The sequence below is a fragment of the Canis lupus genome, chromosome 1 (genome assembly GCF_048164855.1).
Source record: "Canis lupus baileyi chromosome 1, mCanLup2.hap1, whole genome shotgun sequence".
NCBI classification, from domain to species: Eukaryota; Metazoa; Chordata; class Mammalia; order Carnivora; family Canidae; genus Canis; species Canis lupus.
Window position 1 is genome coordinate 6,891,053 of NC_132838.1, and position 18,476 is coordinate 6,909,528.

General features: G+C 35.6%; 1 protein-coding gene across 8 annotated transcripts in view; it reads left to right on the forward strand.

Moving 5' to 3' along the window:
* The window catches only part of NETO1 (neuropilin and tolloid like 1), a 137,009-nt gene that overhangs the window by 97,547 nt on the left and 20,986 nt on the right, over positions 1-18,476 (forward strand). For 7 of the 8 annotated variants that reach the window (XR_012028064.1, XM_072820204.1, XM_072820185.1 and 4 more), the window contains exon 8: positions 13,562-13,675. Coding sequence is in view for 7 of the 8 variants with exons in the window: in XM_072820204.1 (XP_072676305.1) it covers positions 13,562-13,675 (114 nt within the window). In the remaining variant the exon portion in view is untranslated. Of the gene's footprint in view, positions 1-13,561; positions 13,676-14,163; positions 15,238-18,476 lie in introns of those variants that run through there. The other variant, XM_072820214.1, reaches the window with a different exon arrangement.

Consider the following 18,476-nt stretch of genomic DNA (forward strand, 5'->3'; position numbering starts at 1 on the left):
AAATATTTTTATTACTATAGAAAAAATACAAAAAGGGGATGCATCAGAAACCTGTAATTTTGGCAAGTATATACGTGTTTAGAATTCTAAAATTAATGTTAGACATTTTTCAAAACAGAATTACAAATCTGAAAAAACAAGTGTTTTGTTGTTAAAAAAAATTGAAATAGGATGCGAATGTATGTAAGAATACCCATTTGGTACCAGTCAGTCCATTCTGCTCCTTTCTTACCTGTAACACCTTGACTTTAAGCCTCAATTTCTTTTCTAGAAAATGAAGGAGACATTATAGAACAACTGTAAGTTTTAAATATGTGTTCAGAGCAAATGGTGGCTACTCATGTGTTTGTTAATGGAATAACAACCCAAGGAAATCTTCACAGTAGTTTCTTACTTGCAAATTTAATGAGAATTTTGAGCAAAGGATAATAATATAAAATTGTATCATCTGCCAGGGACCCACACCCTCCCTTCTTTTTAAGCATGTGGTTGAGTCCAATTGTAGCAGGAAAAAAACAGCCATCAGAAATATTTTAATATTTTAATTTAATTATTAATGGACATTTATTGTTGACTGTCATTTAACTCCAATTATGTTTTTTTAAAAGTATGCATATAGATATACAGGTTGGTGGAATAATTAAAATTTAAAATCAATTTCCTTGAGTTTTTTTAGACCAAAATATTTAAATAATGTTGGTTTCTATGTTTATTTGTTGAATTACTTAGAAAACTTCACAAAATTTCCATTGAACTTTTTAGATCAACGTGGTCTCTAGTTAAGTTGTCAGTCTGCCAAGAATCCTGTGGACAAGAATAAAGACAGTAAGTTCCTTGTAATTTTTGGTAGGATCCTCGGGGATAGCATATATTGATCCCTTTGATGCTGGCTTTACAGCTGCAGTAGTTTGTGTCTACCACTGAAAACAGACTGTATATAGTTGTTGGATGGAAACAGGAAACTATTATTCTGAATTGTTAGCCTTTGAACTAAGAGAATCACAAACTTAAGGTTATGATGGTCCATGTTTTCTCCACTCTAATCTTTATTTACCTCAGTTCCCACTTTAGGGACTTGGCATGTTCAACAATGAAACCAATTATAGTAACTTTAACAGAACAGCAGGTCTAACCAACTGTTGCAGGCATGTGTACAGCAGTCATGAAAACAAAGCCTGAGACACACGTCCAAGTACTAATAATAATCGGAATACAGATTCCTCCAAAGAAATATAATATATTCCTTATGGTCATTATAGCTTTGTGTAAATGCAGGTAGTGAAGAAATCATCATGTAGCTGATCCAAAGCAGATATAATTATAGTATAAAAATGTATGCTCATTCTTGGAATCAAACAGAATGGATAAGTCATGATGGGGTTCATGTCCTATGTGAGGAAAGAAATGACCTCTATCTATCGAATATAATTTCCTCATGAAGATGCTTTTCTTTTCTTAATGTAATGTCTTTTTGGAGCCATAGCAATGTACGATTCTAGCAGAAAGATTGGGGGAATCTAATAAATGTGAGTGGGATTAAATTGAAATTTGTGAATAGATTTTCTTGTATTTTAAAAAAAGAGATTAAAATGTATCTTAATAATACTGGATATTTTGACAGATAACTAAGTCACATTGGAACATAGAGTTTTAAAGGCAGATATTGATCTTTCAAAAAATATATGAAGATGATAAAGGAGATGAAGAGAAGAGGCATAAATCTATTTCTGGCCTGAAATCTGGTCAACATTTTTCAAATAAAATGTCATTTTCTCTAATTGCATAGCTTGAGGGCCCTTTTAAGTTTAAAGTATGGTGGCAGGGGAAATTTTTCCATTTATTTTAGGGAAAAACAAAACGTTTGTTTTGGAGACAATTCTGAGGCCAAATATATATATTTTTTCATTTTATGTGTTTGTAATTTAGAATGCCATGACTTAAAATTATACTTAGCAGCAAGCTATAGACTTTTGAATGCAGTTTTTGAAGTTTTTTTTTTTTTTTATTGGTGTTCAATTTACTAACATACAGAATAACCCCCAGTGCCCGTCACCCATTCACTCCCACCCCCCGCCCTCCTCCCCTTCCAACACCCCTAGTTCGTTTCCCAGAGTTAGCAGTCTTTACGTTCTGTCTCCCTTTCTGATATTTCCCACACATTTCTTCCCCCTTCCCTTATATTCCCTTTCACTATTATTTATATTCCCCAAATGAATGAGAACATATAATGTTTGTCCTTCTCCGACTGGCTTACTTCACTCAGCATAATACCCTCCAGTTCCATCCACGTTGAAGCAAATGGTGGGTATTTGTCATTTCTAATAGCTGAGTAATATTCCATTGTATACATAAACCACATCTTCTTTATCCATTCATCTTTCGTTGGACACCGAGGTTCCTTCCACAGTTTGGCTATCGTGGCCATTGCTGCTATAAACATCGGGGTGCAGGTGTCCTGGCATTTCACTGCATCTGTATCTTTGGGGTAAATCCCCAGCAGTACAATTGCTGGGTCGTAGGGCAGGTATATTTTTAACTGTTTGAGGAACCTCCACACAGTTTTCCAGAGTGGCTGCACCAGTTCACATTCCCACCAACAGTGTATGAGGGTTCCCTTTTCTCCACATCCTCTCCAACATTTGTTGTTTCCTGCCTTGTTAATTTTCCCCATTCTCACTGGTGTGAGGTGGTATCTCATTGTGGTTTTGATTTGTATTTCCCTGATGGCAAGTGATGCAGAGCATTTTCTCATGTGCATGTTGGATTCTTACTCAGATACTTAAGTCAAATTGATACCGCTGATGTTTTATTTTCTTCCCTTAAGTTCATTAAGAAAAGTTTAGCTCTTTGTTAGAAATTAAATGATTTTCAGAATTTAATGGAAATTTGGCACTTCACATCCATTTTACTGTTGAAAATTTTTTTGTTCTGATACCTGTCAGTCAACAAGTATTTATTTAGCATCTCCAAAATGGCATGTGTTATTCAAAGTGCAAGTGAGAAAGCAGTGCACAAGATAACTCCCTTGCTTTGCATTTTTATAAGAGGAGGGAAAAGATGTACAGAGAAGTTAATTAAAGAAGATAAACTCAAGTCCTAATAAGTATTATGGAAAAACAACAGCATAGGTAATATGGTGAAGAAGAGTGTGGATCTCAGTGCCCCGTGGTTATGGTGGGTGACACTGGAGTTCAAGAGGCAGCTGGGTCAAGATTTTGAATGAGCAGAAGGGGTATTGAGGAGTTTGAATTTAATCTAACTTTTAAAGTAAAGTTTTGGAGTTGAAACTGGGGTGAACCATAGTCTGATTTATACTTTTATTTCTTATTCTTATTTTTAAAAAGATTTTATTTATTTATTCATGAGAGACACACAGAGAGAGGCAGAGATATAGGTAGAGGGAGAAGCAGGCTCCCTCTGGGGAGCCTAATGTGGGACATGATCCCAGGACCCCGGGATCACGACCTGAGCCAGAGGCAAATGTTCAACTACTGAGCCACCTAGGTGCTCCTGATTTACACTGTTAATGAAAGTCTCCTCTGGCTGCTGTGTCCATGGACCTGCTATAGAAGAACAGTTGGGAGATCCCTGGGTGGCGCAGCGGTTTAGTGCCTGCCTTTGGTCCGGGGCGCGATCCTGGAGACCCGGGATCGAATCCCACGTCGGGCTCCTGGTGCATGGAGCCTGCTTCTCCCTCTGCCTATGTTTCTGCCTCTCTCTTCTCTCTCTCTCTCTCTCTCTGTGTGTGTGACTATCATAAATAAATAAATAATTAAAAAAAAAAAAGAACAACAGTTGGTGGCAGATGGCCATGAGCCACTTGTACCAGTGGAGACCACAATAAGAAGTTAGTAGATAGCTAGATGATAGCTAGATGATAGATAGATAGATAGAGAGAGAGAGAGAGAGAGAGATAGATGATAGATCTGACACAACTAAAGGCCATTTGGATGTGAGTGTTATGGGAGAAAGGCCTCAAGAATGACCCCAACCCTTCAGCCTTAATAGCTGAGGGTATGGGTCCTGCTCCTTATTAATGTCAGGAAGGTGTGTGAGGGGAAGAATGGGATTTGGAAGGGGTAAAAAGGATTAAGATGACAGCTGTTTTCTGTAAGCCCATCCAGCCATGTTCCATTTGATGTGATACTTAGAATCCCTAGTGGAGATGTTTTGCAGGAATTTGATGGAAGGGCATAAATCTGGACCTCAGATGGAATTCAGAGCTATAAGGGTGAGCCCAGGAGAAAATAGAGTGTCAGAAGCTTTGAATCTGCTGGGATCCCCTAGGGGAAGGCTGTGGAGAAAGAAGAGAAAGGACCTCTGATAATGGCCAGGAGACTTGACTACAGGGTTCTGAGAAGCAGAGGGAAAGTTCTCTCTGTCATCTAAATCAATTAAAATCTTTATTGAATAAAAGTAATTGTGTTTCCAAGTATGCTAGATCTTGCTATTTAGTATTAATTCATTGCTTAAATATATAATGCAGATATGTATCACATTTACATATTTATAATAAATTTAAGCTTTATTTCCATCTCTCAGGCAAAGAAGATGATAGGCTCTAGAGCATCTTGAGTATCAGAAAGTTTTAATAAATTAATGTCTTCAGGGCTGATAAAAGTTGAATTCAAAAGCAGAAGCAAGTGTCCCCCAAGCTACATCCTCATCCTCCCACAGCTCCACACATTTCTGTGACCATTTCCCTCCCAACTTCAGATTGGAGGACTAATGAGGAATAATGATGAGCAGAAATAGAAGACCCCATGGCTTGGGTATGAGTGTGTGTGAGTGTGTGTGCGTGTGTGTGTCGACACCACAGAGGCCAGCGCAAAGTGGGCAGACTTTTGACAAACTTCACATCAAAGAAGTTAGAAGAATCTGAAGCAGGCACGAAGTAGGAGGATGTGCTTGGAGAGAACGAGATTTGGCTTTAAAGATGTGGAGGGAGTATCTGAGCTGTTATTTAGATGATATAATCATTAAAAGGAAAATAGGATCAAGAGTCACTTCTGTTTCCAAATTTTCTTGGTGAAGTACCATGTTCTTTGAATTTGAAATAACCTACTATTGATAACTTTATTTACCATAAAGTACAAATATTTGAAATATCAATGTTTCCAGATAAATCTGCCAGTTTTAAATTTCTGTTTTGTTTTAATATTTCCTGAGAGTAGCATTCAGTGAATTTCTCTATTTAAAAAGAATGAAGTTGGATGAAAACACTAATTTGAAAAGATATATGCAACCTTACGTTTACTGAAGCATGATTCACAATAGCCAAATTATGGAATCAGCCCAAGTGTCCGTTGGTGGATGAATGGATAAAGAAGATGTGGCAGTTATACGATGGATTATTACTCAGTCATTAAAAGAATGAGATCTTACCATTTGTAACCACATGAATGGATCTAGAGAGTATTATGCTAAGGGAAGTAAGTTAGTCAGAGAAAGACAAATACTGTATGATTTCACTCATTTGTGGAATTTAAGAAACAAAACAAACGAATAAAGAAAAAAGACAAACCAAAAAAACAGCTCTTAACTACAAAGAACAAATGGATGGTTTCTAGAGGGAAAGTGGGTCGGGGGATGGGTGAAAAAGGTGATGGGGATGAGGAGTACAATTACCAGGATGAGCACTGAGTAATGTTATAGAATTGCTGAATCACTATATTGTACACTTGAAGCTAATATAATACAGTATGTTAACTGTACTCAAATTTAAAAACAACTGAAAAAGAAAAAAATAATAAATTTTTTTTTAAAAAGCCATTGGGGAGAAATAACCCTAATATAGAAGGAGCATTAGTGATTTTAGCATTAAAAAAAGTTATTACAAATTTAAAAATTTTAATTACAAGAGCAGAACGATATTTATGAACATGTGGCACAATGCTGAAAAATGATGAAACATTCATGATTAGACCTTTAATGTTACAGCAAATATGGTTTATGATTCTTTTTTAAAATTTCAAATAAAACTTTATGTTGAGAGCTATGACTGCAGTTCTTTCTCTTGTCCTCCCTTACCTAATGCCCCAAATTACTTTGGTTGTCTTCTACTGAAGTTTTTATTTCTTAAAAATCCGCAACATATAGGTCTAGGTGTTGTCTCAGATGCCATGTAGGATTTAAACATCCCAACAGAGTGAAATGCTATTTCAGGAAATACGGTGCACGCTTGCCACCTAGTGGTGAGTGTGGAAACAAGTGAGGATTTCAAAGCAATCCCAAAGAACGTGAATTCAGAGAAAGACTAAGTTCACTAGTTATCTTCAAATATAGTAAGGTATAAGTGTTATGTGAAAACTATTATTTTACTGGCTAAAATATGAAAGAGAAAACAGACTTTAAAAAATACTATTTGTCTTTTTCATGAAAAGTTAGAAGATGTTTCCCAATTACAAAATATGTGTTGTGTATATATGTATATATGATATGTTATATATATTATATATGTGTGTATATATAATATATAATATATGTTATATATATTATGTATATATGTCTCACTATGTGTTATACCCAAATATGTATATACATATTTTTATGTGTGTATGTTCATATGGAACGTTTCTCAATAAAAGCTAAATATAACTTGTGGATATCCCAGAAATAGCCATTGCCCACATTTTGGCTTAGTATTTCCAGTAAAATCTTCCATATGTATATTTGTATGTGAGGCTTTATAATCTAAAACACTCTGTATCCTCATTTGTCATCCAATTTTATACCTTAGTAATTCCCCATGCTGTTTTCTATTCCCTTCAGAAATAAGACTTCTCTCCCTGTAAGTTTTGAACACTGGGGCAACACTTCTCAAGGGTTTGCTTTTGCTTCTGTTCCTGTTTGTCTATCAAGTGGTAAACTGATACAATCGGAACATCTGGATTAAACAAAGCTAAACAGATTTCGTGGTGCCAGACTTCTGTGAACAAGGAAGGGTCCACCAAAAGCTGATGTATGGAAGTGCACCATGCTTCTCAGTCTTACTAATTCACAATACATTCCTTCCTCACTAGAGCAAAATGTTACATTAAATTTTATGTTTCCAAAGAATTTATCATGGAATATTTGGATAAATGTTCACTTAAGATATTTAAAATTGAAATTTTAAAATTGGATTTTAAGTTCTCATCAACACTGTCAAAATTGATACAGATACTAGATCTGTGTGTTGTGTTTCTCTGTTCTGAAAATTTTATTACTACAGTTGGAGGACAATGTTGTCATTTTCATCCAAGCATTAGTTTATAGGATCACCAAGCACTTCAGAAAAAACACTCCTGGATTTCATATTGGAGCCAAAACATCAAGATCTATTCTACGCACTTGCCTATCTTGGCTTTCCAAGACCTAAATACCTCCCATTTCAATTTAGGGTTAGAAAATGCACATTATCTTGATGGTCTTGTTATCTTATGAATCAAGGAATATCATAGCTATCTTATACACCTAAAACTTCCTCCTGTAAAGTAATTCAAGCACTTATTAAAATCCACATTTTGCATTGTATTTAACACGCATATCTATTTTGTTTCTTTTTTAGAATTGAACTTCAGTAGTATTTTACACAAGGCATGGGTATAGCAAATAAATTTCTCCCCAAGATATTAAAATAACTTAGGAAGTTTCAGTTTCAGTAAAGTCCTGAATGTATCCTAGGTGTATTTATTGTAGTTGCCTATAAAGAAGGGAGAGTAGTTGCAGACTTATTTTTTTTTTCTTTTTATACATAAATATGGAATCAAAGAACTCAGAGATTCAAGTCTCTGGTATATTAGTGACTTTTCACATTTAAATATATTGCTAAATTCATATAATTACTTTCAAGGTAGAAGAGGGATAAACACCTGAATTTCTGCAAGTTGCGAAGTTAATTATTTGTATTATCTATCATGGTGCTACTTTGTGTAATATTAGATTTTTTTTTTTTTTAGAAATAACTTAAAACCACTTTTTGACTCCTAGAAGGGAGTTGTCTGCTTAGCACTTGTGATTGGATTTTTATGAGATGAATGATGGGTGTTGTAGGAAATAACAGCTTGGAGAAAGATATGCGAGAGACGCTACTAAGATAAATATTCCCCAGACATTTTTGAGAAAAAGATGTCTCGTGATACATAATTTTATTTTACAATTTCTTAAAGTGGCTATAGACCTGGCTGTGGTGGAGTGCCCTGGTGTGGCGTAACGGTCAGCATCCGTCTGCTCCGACTGGTTGGTTCCCATGAACTGATAGACATTTAAAATATTACCCTGAGATATAACAGCTTATATATCTATGTGCTGAAACACACTTAATTGCATTATTTCTCTGACAAGGTTGTACTAGCTAAAGAACATCAGTGCTTTGTTGTTACACAAGAGAGTAGACACCTATGTGTATAACTCATCATTTTAGACACCGTTTATTGCATGCTATAATGTATGAATTTCAGGTCTGCGTTCTCATTTAGTGCTGACGAGAGATCTGTGAATGACTTTCCTCAGTTTACAAATCAGGGAATTTAATATTCACATCACTTTTGTATCCTCTATCTGCTTAATGTTGTACATTTCATTTATTGATTTAATTTTTGGTAATTATTATCATAATTCAAAACCAGCTAATGTGCATCTATCCTATACCATTGGACAATATCGGTTACAATTTTTAAAGACTGATGACATTTAATTCCCACAACCGTATGTGGTAGTCAAGATGAGCCCCCGCCTTACACACGTGTAATGGAAGCTGGGGCATTTTAAGGAATGTTGGCTCAAGTTCACACAATCTGGACATCGTGGACCAGGTTTCAGTCCCAGACATTTTGAATCCATGGCCCCTGAGCAATGCTTGCCTTCTGGAACAGTTTGTGGTTACAGCTGTAATGCTTGCATCCACAGGCTGGTACTCTCCTAAGCTGTTGGCATTATGAAATCACTTAGGTAAGTATGATCCTTATCCCCATTTTACAGATGTGATAACTGAGTAAGTGTTCATGGAAGGAGCCGTCTCTCCTTAGGGATTATCAATCCTTGCAGCCGAGATGCAGCTCTGCCCCCAGGAGTGTTGTCAGGACTCTGCCATCCCGGGATGAAGTGTCTGGAGAAACACACATGAAGCTTCATTCTAATATGCAGTCTTTCACATAACCCAAAAATATAATGCTTTGCCCGAAAGGGTATGTATTGGTGGAGGAGGGAGGTGGGAACGGTGAGGTAAGACCCATTATGTGATGTTAGAATATCCATTTTCTTTGTTACCCGAATGATTTAAATCAAGAGCAATGCAGTGTTTGTACACATGACCTTCTTTTGGCTGAGTAGATTATTTTACTACATTCAGTTTCTGTCTTTTTCTTAAAAAGAAATACTTAACATTGTCAGCTCTTCCACCAAAGCAAGATCGCAATAGCTGCACTCCGGATATTTCAGTACACTTTATAATAGTTCAGCAATGGGCCGTCTGGGTGGCTCAGTCAGTTAAGCATCTGACTTGATTTTGGCTCAGGTCATGATCTCAGGGTTGTGAGATCGAGCCCCACATCGGGCTCCTTGCTCAGTGGGGAGTCTGCTTGAGATTCCTTTGATTGTCTCGTTCATTCTCTTTCTCTCAAAAAAAAAAAAATGAGTTCAGAGGCAAAAAGCCATGAAAATAGTTTCTTCTATATAGTTAGCTTTTTAAAAGCCAATATGAAGCTATTTTTTTTGCCATTTTGATAATAACAGAAAACCTCCTTCTGGAAATAAGTAGACTTTTGATATTGGGAACTAGAGTGTGAAGTACTCTGAACTGTGAGTATAGCTTCCTTGGCCACCATGTTATTATGAGTAAATCTTACCCTTACTTGAATTCCATCCACGTAATTTTAGGAAATGAAGAAGCTGATTTTTAAGAGGCAAGAGCTTTTAACAATGTATATTGAATTTCTAAGTAGAACAAGTCCTCCACAAACTGGTAGAATGTGTCCTTCTCTGCCATTGTAAGATTGCTGAGGAAATGATGGTGAGGTATAGTTTCTGAGAATATCACAAATTGGATTATACCTGAAGACCATAGCACTGAAGGTTAGATCTCCATTAATAAACACACCTGTTAGAGTCTCTTGCTTTCTGGGATATTCAGGTATGCATGCACCCTGACCAGAGTTCATCTGTTCTTTTTTTTCTTTTTTTAAGATTTTATTTGAGATTGAGTGAGTGAGTGAGCAGGAGGAGGAGCAGAGGGAGAGGGACAAGCAGACTCCACGCTGAGCATGGAGCTCAACACAGGGCTCAATCCCATGATCCTGAGATCATGACCTGAGCCCACATCAAGAGTCAGATGCTTAACTGACTGACCCATCTAGGCACCCCCAGAGTTAACATTTTGCTCAGGAACATTAATCAATTAAAAATATCTGTCGAATATTCACCATAAGCCTAGAAATGTTAAACCATATAAGAGATGAAAAATGAACATTTTTAGGAGGCATACCCTTTTCCTTGAGGAACACATGGGGAAAGATGATAAGCATATGCTAAGTGTTAAGCTCTTTTTAAAATTATGAGTATAATAGGATATAAGAAAAATAATTTTCCTGGTAGCTTGGAATAATATTTCAACACTGTACAGATAATACCATGCTGATATGATTTGGATAGTAGAGTGAAGAATGGATATTGCAGGAAGAGAGAGGGGAAAGAGTGTTTGCCCTGAGCCACAGATTTCAGGAATGTGCTGAGGATCATGGGGAATAATGTCAGTATGTATAGTGGGTCCAGACATCCTTGAAAGTACAATAAGAATGTAGCTTGCTCTGGGAGGCAGGAGGGTGCCATTTCATCTTTTCAGCAGGAGACAGAAATAAGAATCTTTAATGAACCATTTGCCTGTCTGCATTGATATGAGAGAAATACTCAGACATACAATAGCAAGAACATTCAAAACCCAATATAAATTGTTAGATATTTGTTTCTGAGCCATTGCAATATTTGCTTGTTCATTTTTGTTTGTTGTTTGCATAGCAATTCTGTAAATTCTGGCAAAAGTAAGAAGAAAAAGATAATACTTGGAATAATAATAATTTTAAAAAGTGAGATGATTCCAGTTACCTGGCACATTTGCCTCCTCATCTGATGTGAAGAAGCGTGTCAGGAATGTGATTTGTTGACAGTCCTGGATTACCTGTTCTGTTACCAGTCAAACCACCAATACGTAATGATCGCTGACACTGACACACTGATTTGTAGTTTAGGAAACATGTTCACAACCACAAAGCAGCAGAACTAGAAATAAAATCCCATTTGGAGAATTGAGAATTCAAGTTCCAGTGCTCTTACCAGTATTCTATTGTATTCCATTCCATTACAGAATGCAATGTCATTTTTATTTATATACTTAAAATTGTTAAAACTAACCATCCTACTTAATAGTAATTGTAGCAATTTTTCCAACTCATTCTGGAAAGGCAATAAATAATGCTCTCTTAAAGGTATTTTTTACTTGATGGATAACTGTATTTTCAGAACCACCAATTTATTAGTGCATATGTACTTTTTACAGTTTTTTTCTTTTTTCTTTACTAAGACATTTTGCAGCCACTCCATTTGTAGAGAACTTCTTGTTCTGTGTACACATTTTGACAACATTCATTATCTGCTTAACAGACCATATCAGTTCTGCAAAAGCCATTATGGTTGACTACAGAAATTTAAATTTAGTTCCTTACTAAAGAGCAGATTTTTGCAATCATGTATCAGATCATTAAATTTTACATTATAAAAGGCTTATATGATGCTTAACAAGTCACAAGCCCATGTTAAGCATGATACTTTCTTTTCAAAATGACTACTGAGTATTTTCTACTCTATGTTTGTTCTCAAAGTGACTACCACATCTTAAAGATTTTAATCTTTAGTCAGGGACCTAAAGTCAAACAAAGCCATGGGAAGAAGAAATTGTTTTCCTGTGAAGGGGGTGGCAGGGAAGGTTATGGAGAGTCAGAAGGAATCATTTTTGCTTGGGCTACTGTATCTTTGCCATATTTTTTTATTTTCAAGACTCAAGTGTTTTTGTTTTTGTTTTTGTTATTGTAGTTAGGATTTCTCTAGGAGTGTTAAAATATACTAAGTTGCCTTGTGCAAATTATTTGCCTGACACTTTGGTTAATATAGCAAATACATTTAAAGAAGGTAACTTTCTAAAATACTCGTGATATATAGTCTTGAAAGTGAAAAAGTCATTACAACTTGATGGGCATTTAGATAGTACTGATCATTAATCTTCACTGATCGATTGACCAAATTATGTGTTTTGTATCTAATATGTTTCTTCTAGAGTGCTATCCTTAAAAGGGTTTTAGAACTATTATTGAGAAAAAAAGTGAAACACTAATATTACATTTTATGACAAGTGGGATCATTATGAAGGTTAAAACAAAAGTTAGCTTTAAAGCATGGTTCATAAACTATAATCCCTAATGTGGTATTACCACATGGATTTAGATTATTCTAAATATCCTGTTACTCTGATAATGAAAGAAACAGATTTTCCTAATACTGAAGTCCTATCTAATGTTATAATTTGCTATATTAAACTCGTCATCATTTCTCATATCTATATATTGGATTCATTCTGTAGGTTCTTACTTTACCTCCCAGCACCCTGAATGTACACTATGATCTGGAAATCATGGACCACTGTACCTAAAGTTACTAGAATGTGTGAAATACATGCAAAGTAGGCTAATTTCATCCCCATATATATGTGTAATGTTGATGATAATATATACTTCCCTTATGTTCAGGATTTTCCCTTGTCCTGAATTTCCATGACATTCTTTGTTCTGTTCCTATGCTTCAATAATGTTGTAAGGATTTGTTTAATATATATTTTTCATTAGTATTTTGTAAGCCTGTGCTCTACAAAATTATTTCAGTGCTAATTAAGACTTTTTTAAAAAGTTTTTTAAAAAATTATTTATTCACTGATGACACACAGAGGCAGAGACATAGGCAGAGGGGGAAGCAGGCTCCCTGTAGGGAGCCTGATTCGAGACTTGATCCCCGGACCCCAGGATCATGCTCTGAGCCAAAGGCAGATGCTCAGCCACTCAGGCACCCGTAATTAAGACTTTTTGCACTGAACAACTCAATTTGTACAGATAGAATTTCAGTGTAAATCTAATTAAGACTTTTGCACTGAACAACTAAATTTGTACAGATAGAATTTCAGTGTAAATCATAGAGTTATGTGTGTAGCAGGCATTAAATTTTTGTTAAATGAATGCACTGAGTCAAAAAAATTAAAAAAGAACCCATATAGATAATGTACTTCATTTTTATGATGGAAACCCTCCTGTGCCAGTTTTACAAACTGAGCACATCTAGAGAAGTGCCAGCTCTGTTAGCAACACAAGAAATAATTACCACCATGGCAACACTTCTGAGAATGGAATGTCGCATCATTTATCTCAATTTGATGGCAAATTATCATTCTAATCTTTTTGTTTTTAGATTTGTGATATGAGTGATTTCCTACTGAAGATCAGTTCTAACTTTTTTCTTTGTTTTTATTTTCTTCTTATTTTTTTAGCTCCCTGTGAAGGCAATACATTCTTCTGCCATAGTAACATGTGCATCAACAATACGCTGGTCTGCAATGGACTCCAGAACTGTGTGTATCCTTGGGACGAAAATCATTGTAAAGGTAATGATCAGACCTTAACATTTGCAAAAATCCTCTGCCTATAGAGTGGGAAGGAGTTTATTACAACGTGGAGATGTATCAGACAGACTTACAATTGGACTTGTATATGGGCTTTTTTGAGCCTCTTGTATATTTTATAATTCATTTGTAAACGTTTTTCTTTGCTTTTACCAGAAGTTTGCTCATTCATTAATGCACAGTAGAGAACCTTTAGCACTTGAATGCTCATTAAAGACATCTGAGTAGAGCCTGCCGAGCCGTGGAGAGGAAGCGAAGCTTTTAGTGCCGTGTGTTTTTCCCATCAGACCTGGTGGGAAAAACATAGCCCTTCCTCTGTGCCAGCCGCTCTCATTTATCCCAGTCTATCTTCACTGGACAACATGCGCATGCCCTAGAAGCACATTGAAGGAACATTTGTGCTTTCAGGTACTTCCAGCCAATTAACTTGACTTCAGTTTTGGTATCAAAATACTTTTCTTCCTTTCCAGTGAAAACAGCTTCTGATGCCCCTGCTCCCTTTCCTAGCCTGGACACAAAGGTTTGTTTACGTAGATAGCAATCCTTGGCTCAGTTATGAATGTTGTATGTTTTAGTTAAGGTGAAAATGCCAGGCATATTCTTTTATTCAGATTCAATATTAACTGATTTACAAGCAGAAAGGAACAGGCAATAAACTCTTTCATGCATAAAGACCAGTATTACCTATTAACATGTTTTCTGTGGATAAAAGCAGAGAAGCATTGACACAGCAGCCATGGTTCACAGTCAAGGAGAAAGGCATATGCAGCCTCAATTGCCTTGATGGTGGGGGAGGTGTAGGTGATTATTCAAGGAACTACTTCTGAATGGATGGGAAATTAATTTGTGTAGTAGAATCTTAAATGGGTACTGTAAATGATTGATAGTCATAAGCTTTATTTGCCCAATGGGATTTGTTCCCACATATATAAGGACTATTTGACATGAGAGAGGAGTGACGAGAATATGAATGGATATGCATTATGAGCTTCCATGTTTATCTTCTCTAGATGGCAAGACCGGTATTTTGTTTTCTAGTTCATTCTCTTTTGAGAGGGAAACACACTTTTACCATTTCTATTAATTGTGACAGGCTCATCTCAGAGACAATGTAGGTTCAGTTCCAGACCATCACAATAAAGGAATTATTGCAATAAGTCAAGTCAAATGAATGTTTTGGTTTCCTAATGGATATAAAAGTTGTTTATACTATACTGCAGTCTGTTAAGGGTGTGATAGCAGTATGTCTATAGAAGCAATGTACTATATAGTTTAATTAAGAAAATACTTATTGCTAAAAAGTGCTAACCATCATGAACCCTGTCAGCAAAATCTCTGATCACAGGTCACCATAACAAATACAATAATGATGAAAAAGTTTGGAATATTGTAAGAATTATCAAAATGTGACACAGAGACACAAAGTGAGCAAATGCTGTTGGAAAAAGGGTGCTGGTAGACTTGCTCAATGTCACAAAACTTCAATTAAAAAAAAAAACCACAATATTTGTGGAGTGCAACAAGGTGAAGTGCAATAAAATGAGGTATGCCTATAATTTATTGGAGTTAGTTCCATCAACCAACAAATGGTGTGTCCTAAAAAATGTCCCATGTGTCCTTGAAAAGAGTGTATGTTGCCATTGTTAGGTGGATTGTTCTAGAGATGTAGGTTTACAGCATTATTCAAGTCTTCTATTTCTGTTTCCATTTTCTACCTTGTTTTATCTATTTCTCAAAGTACCTATTGAAGTCTCCAACATTATGGTTGAATTTTCTGCTTCACTTCTGAAAAATTTTCAATTTCTGTATTTTTGAGCTTAATTGCTAGGTTCATATATGTTTAAAATTGTTGTATTTTCCTGATTGGCCCTCTTATTGATCATTATAAAACTATCTTCTTATTTTTGATAACTTTTTGCTTTAAAGTATTTTGCCTAATACTAGCACATCCATTCTGCTTTCTTATAAATGAAGTTTGTATGCCCAATCTTTTTCCATCCTTTTGTTTTCAGTCCACCTGTATCTTTGGATATAAAGGATATCTTCTATAGACAGTGTATAGTTGGGTCTTCTTTTTGGATTCATTCTGGAAATATTTGCCTTTTCATTGGAGTGTTTAATCCACTCATATTTAATGCTGGTATTGATGTATAGTTGGATTTATATCTGCCACTTTACTTCTTTCCCCCCTCTATGTCCCATGTATTTTTGTCCCTCTTTTCTTCCTTTATTGGTCTCTTCTGCACTGAGTGAATACATTCTTCTGTAACATTTCAATTCCTTTTTAATGTATTTTTTGAGTTATTTTCTTAGTGATTATTTTAGGGCTTACAACGTACAGCCTAACTTCTCAAAATGTATTTTAGTTTTATTCTAATTTAATCTCAGTGACATTATTTAATATAGCTCTGTTCTTTCTTCTTACCTATTACTTTCATACACATTATTTTTATAGTTGTTATAAATCAAAGAATACATTGCTGTAATTATTACTTTACATAATTTTATAGCAAGTGTATACTCATATAGTTCATTATATAACCCTTCTTCTTTACCATTTCTGATTTTCTTCCTTTATTTCTGTGGATTCACATTACCATCTGATGTCACTTCCTTATTCCGGGACAGTTTTGCTCCTACCTACCTCACTTATAATGTTAATTCCAAATATATAATATTTCTTTAAGTTATAGGCCCAACAATACAATTTTATACATATGACATTATTCTTTTTAAAAAGTTAAGAGAAGAATGCAGAAGTTATATACAACTATACAGTCCTTTGTAATTATGTATATAATTGCCTTTATTGGCAATATTTATTTGCCTCTTTAATTTACTGTCCATTTAATTTTTTCATTTGGGTTTGAATTACTGTCTGAAGTCACTTACTTTCAATACCAAGAATTTCCTTTAATATTTCTTTTAAGGCATTTCTTTCAGCATTAAATTACCTTTATTTTTGTTTATCTGGAAAAGTCTATTTCAGCCCCATTTTTGAAAGTTAGTCATACTGGATATTAGGTTTTTGATCAATGAGTTTTGTTTTTTGTTTTTTGTTTTGCCGGCAGCATTTTGAATATGTCATGCCTCTGTCTTCTGGCCTCCAAAATTTCTAATGATATATCAGCTGTTAATCTGATTGGGTTCCTTTCTAGGTGAGGAGTTGTTTTTCCCTTGTTGCTTTCAAGATTTTTTGTTTTTTGCAACATTTTTAATCTTCTATGTCAGAGTGTGCTTATCATTTCATTTATCTTAATTTGGAATTTGTTGAAATTCTTGAATGTGAATTTGTTCCTCAAATTTGGGAAGTTTTCACCTTTTATTGATTTATTTATTGAATCTTTTCCTTTTACTTTCACTCTTTCTACTCATCCATTAAGTTGGTGCTGTTGATGGTTTCCCTCATTTTCCTGAGGCTCTGTTCATTTTTCTGCATCTTTTTTTCTTAATCTCCTTTCAATTGCATAATGTTTCCTCATCTCTTTGCAAGTTTGCTGATACTTTCCTCTTCCAGATGAAATGTACTGCTGAGTCACTCAAGTGAAGTTTTTGTTTCAGTAACTATGTTGTCCAACTCTAGATTTTTCACTTTTTTCTGCTTCGTAATTTCTATTTCTTCATTGCTGTTCCGCATGTGAGGAAGTCTTATCCTCTTCTTTTTCTTTACTTCTTTAATCATTGCTCCCTTTAGTTCCTTGAACATATTTATCACAGTTGCTTTGAAATCCTTATCTAAATCTGATCTGGCCCTCTGCAGGCTTTCCTCTCCCCTGTGTGTGGATTGCATTCTCTTGTTGTTGTTGTTGTTGTTTTTACATGCTTTGTGATATTTTTTTTGGAAACTTCATGTTAGATAATGTATTGTAGCAATTCTGGATATTGATTCCTCTCTCCCCAGGGCTTGATGCTCCTATCGTTTTCTTGTTTATGTGTTTATAGGGATAGACAGGGCTGATCTGCTTCATTGACGTCTGTGCCTGATGTTGCTGTAGGGAGATCATGCCATAGATGCACATACCATAGTCTCAGATAATCATGGTTCAGTAAGGCGCTCTCTGACCATCCTTTCTCTGTTCTGTTTATCTGTCTTTGTCGGTATCATACCCAGCTATTAGTCTCCACTAATTGCTGAATGAGTGTTCTGTGATTTTGGACAGTTCCCAGGAGTATAAATTATTCCAAGGTTTGATCCAATTAAATTCAATTCCACTGGGGGTTAGTCTTTGAGTCCAGCCTTTATGATTTGTTCTAAACTAGGAGGCTTCTTCTTCTTTTTTTTTTAATACCTGATATTTTCCTGGTATTTTATGTTAAGCTTCTACTTGTTCTTGGGTCTGGTTTGTTGCTACCAAGGAGCTTGCCAGTCTGCTTTTAATCGATTACCAGAAGAATGTCTGGGTTTTTGTTTTGTTTGACTTTGTTTTAGATTTCTACACTTGAACTTTACCACACTATTTCAAAAAAAAAAAAAAAAAAAACTTTCCTTGGGGAAAGCTAGAGTGCTCTCTGCTCTTGTGGCCTGCCTCTCTTCCTGGGTAGAACTTCTGCATTACTGCTCAGGGTGTTGAAAGGAGGCAGGAACAGTGACCAACTTCTCTCAGAGGAACACCCCTACTTCATGAATAGAGTACTGGTGAGGATGGTGACCTTTGGGCTTCTCAGATTGCCTCTCTAGGCAGATAGATTCTATGAGTGAGCTTGGGGGAGTATGACCAGAGACACACATCCTCAGCCTGTTGCACCCAGTGTAGAGCTTCCATCCTACCAATGGGGCTGGGAG